At 39.4% G+C, this 2,395-nt stretch overlaps 1 protein-coding gene across 2 annotated transcripts in view; it reads left to right on the forward strand.

Annotated features, from left to right (window-relative positions):
* Positions 1-2,395, forward strand: part of LOC128881806 (uncharacterized) — a 14,841-nt gene that overhangs the window by 7,609 nt on the left and 4,837 nt on the right. Inside the window, exon 1 of one of the 2 annotated variants that reach the window (XM_054133137.1) lies at positions 49-225. The exons of the other annotated variant lie outside the window; for it this stretch is intronic. Within the exon in view, the coding sequence (XP_053989112.1) occupies positions 91-225 (135 nt within the window). The 5' untranslated portion in view covers positions 49-90. Of the gene's footprint in view, positions 1-48; positions 226-2,395 lie in introns of those variants that run through there. 2 annotated transcript variants of the gene reach the window in all.

Genomic DNA, 2,395 nt, shown 5'->3' on the forward strand with positions numbered 1-2,395 from the left:
ATTATCTACAAAAAAGGATTCATGGAAATTTTTCATGAAATCGATCTGTTCGGAGATATTCGATGATTTAAAGATAAATAAAGGTAGGTTATGAAAAACAAGAAGAAGGTATGCTACAAACAAAACTTATACGCGATAGCAGATTTAGAGGTTAGAAGATGTGCAACGGTTGCCAGGAGTCGCAGCAAGAAAGTTCGGACGACGAAGGGGCAGTCGGTAAAACAGGTACGATAAGAAAAATCAAAATAAAGTTCTGGAAAGTATCGCATTTCTACAGTTATATGAAACGAAGATTCGTGAACGCAAGAAAGCGTCTTAGGTTGGAGAGAAAATACGCGAGAATCGGGACTTCCTCGCTATCTGTAGACCCGATAAGTAAACAGTCGGTATCCCTCTATCATCGCTTTGCTCGCGATAGATAATGTGCAACGTTCCTATACTTATCGCTAATACATTCCCAGATGCTTTTCCCAGTTCACCTAAAAAAATTATTCAACCGTCTTCCTTTCAACAATTACTTCGCTTCTTTAACAAAAGACTCGCAATTTCCCGTTTCGATAATTGAAATCCGTCCACCCAATCAGGAGTTACGATTTTTCCCATTTTAATCGAGAATTTCTCCTGAATTCGTTAACCATTATTTTTCTTTAGGAATTTTTTCCACGTAAACCATCAAAGTTACTTCTATATATTATTTAACAAAAAGTGCTTCGTTTTGACCGAGGAAGCGGAAAATAATTTTTATAAACAATTTCAGATCTTGACCAAAGTCGCCGTGCTTGGAGACTTGGGAATTCTTAAAAAAGTAATTCTCGCATTTTTTAAAAATTTTGTTTTCACTTTAGGGAAAAACTTTCTATACGTTTTTCGTAGGTTTCCGTGGGATCTATACGGAAAAAAAAGTTTCGATCCAAAATGTTCATTATTCAAGGAGCTACGAATTTTTGAAAATTAGGCATAATTCTACATGTTTTTTCCGAAAAATAAATTGAAAAATAAACTCGTCCGGTAGTTTAATATTTTTTTAAAATTCTTCACCTAGAAACACGCAATTTCCCGTTTCGATAATTGAAATCCGTCCACCCAATCAGGAGTTACGATTTTTCCCATTTTAATCGAGAATTTCTCCTGAATTCGTTAACCATTATTTTTCTTTAAGAATTTTTTCCACGTAAACCATCAAAGTTACTTCTATATATTATTTAACAAAAAGTGCTTCGTTTTGACCGAGGAAGCGAAAAATAATTTTTATAAACAATCTTCGATCACGATGCATTTTCTCCCTTCGATTTTCTTTACCTAGAGGATCGCTATTCAGGACGGATCCATGACGGTCCCTGGAAGCTTTTTCGCTGGTCCTACGTGTTTTTTTTTTACGGAGTATCCGGTCGTTTTAAGACAAGAGGGAGCAGCCTGCTGCTAAATCCGTCGCGCGGGGTGGATGCTCCGTTAAGTGGACCCGCGCCACCAAAAACGCACTAATTTGTGCAGCCCTGATCGTGCCTCGTAGCCTTCTCCATCTACGTCGCTATCTCGCCACTTGGCACTGTAGACTAGAACTCGCTAGAACTATAATTCTGCTGTAAGCCAAAGTGCGCTATCACCATGAACCCGACAATAATTCTAATAGAACTCTAACCTAACTATAAGTCTAAACATAAATTAACTAATTCTGTATCAAACTAACTAACTTACTAATTAATTAGTCACATGAAATATCAACAAAAGAACGGAATTTTGTTAATTGAAGAAATACGTAGGCTGCAATTGACGGAAAAACTCGTAAAAAGAAAAAAAAAACAGATAAAAAGTACCGAATGAAAAAATTTGTAGGTTAGAGGGCGAAGATATGCAATGGAACAACGTGGAAAAAGCGTGGAAGGAGTGTCTGATTTTGATTAGCACCGTTGTATACGTTCCATGTATATAAAAGGGCCTGTGGTTCGGTAGGATTGCAAGGGCATTGACCGAGGGTGCTCCCCGATCGATGATCGCAGCTACCTGCTGATACATTGTTGGCCCCCGTACAATGGCAAAAGTATTCTGGGTCCGGTGGGAACCCTCGGGGTGTCAAGTGCAATTATTCTGTGCAACTGAATGCACCTCCACCGTTCAAGATCTGGCCCTGTGGCTCTCGGCCGGCCTTTCGCTCTAACCACTTGGGTGTAACGCCCTATTCACCTGCGTCACCGGGTCTCGATGCGTAATTCTCTCCTTTTCGGATCGAAACGGTTGCGCAAGGGAGTGCAATGACTGGTCAAGGAAATAAGGTTTCGGGGAAATTCGGACGGTGGAAGATAAGGTCTGATGAGCGGACGATACATGTTGTACGGGGCAGAATTATATTCACGAATAACGAATAACGAATAACGAATAACGAATAACGAATAACGAA

This window comes from Hylaeus volcanicus, chromosome 9, assembly GCF_026283585.1.
Source record: "Hylaeus volcanicus isolate JK05 chromosome 9, UHH_iyHylVolc1.0_haploid, whole genome shotgun sequence".
Taxonomy (NCBI): Eukaryota; Metazoa; Arthropoda; class Insecta; order Hymenoptera; family Colletidae; genus Hylaeus; species Hylaeus volcanicus.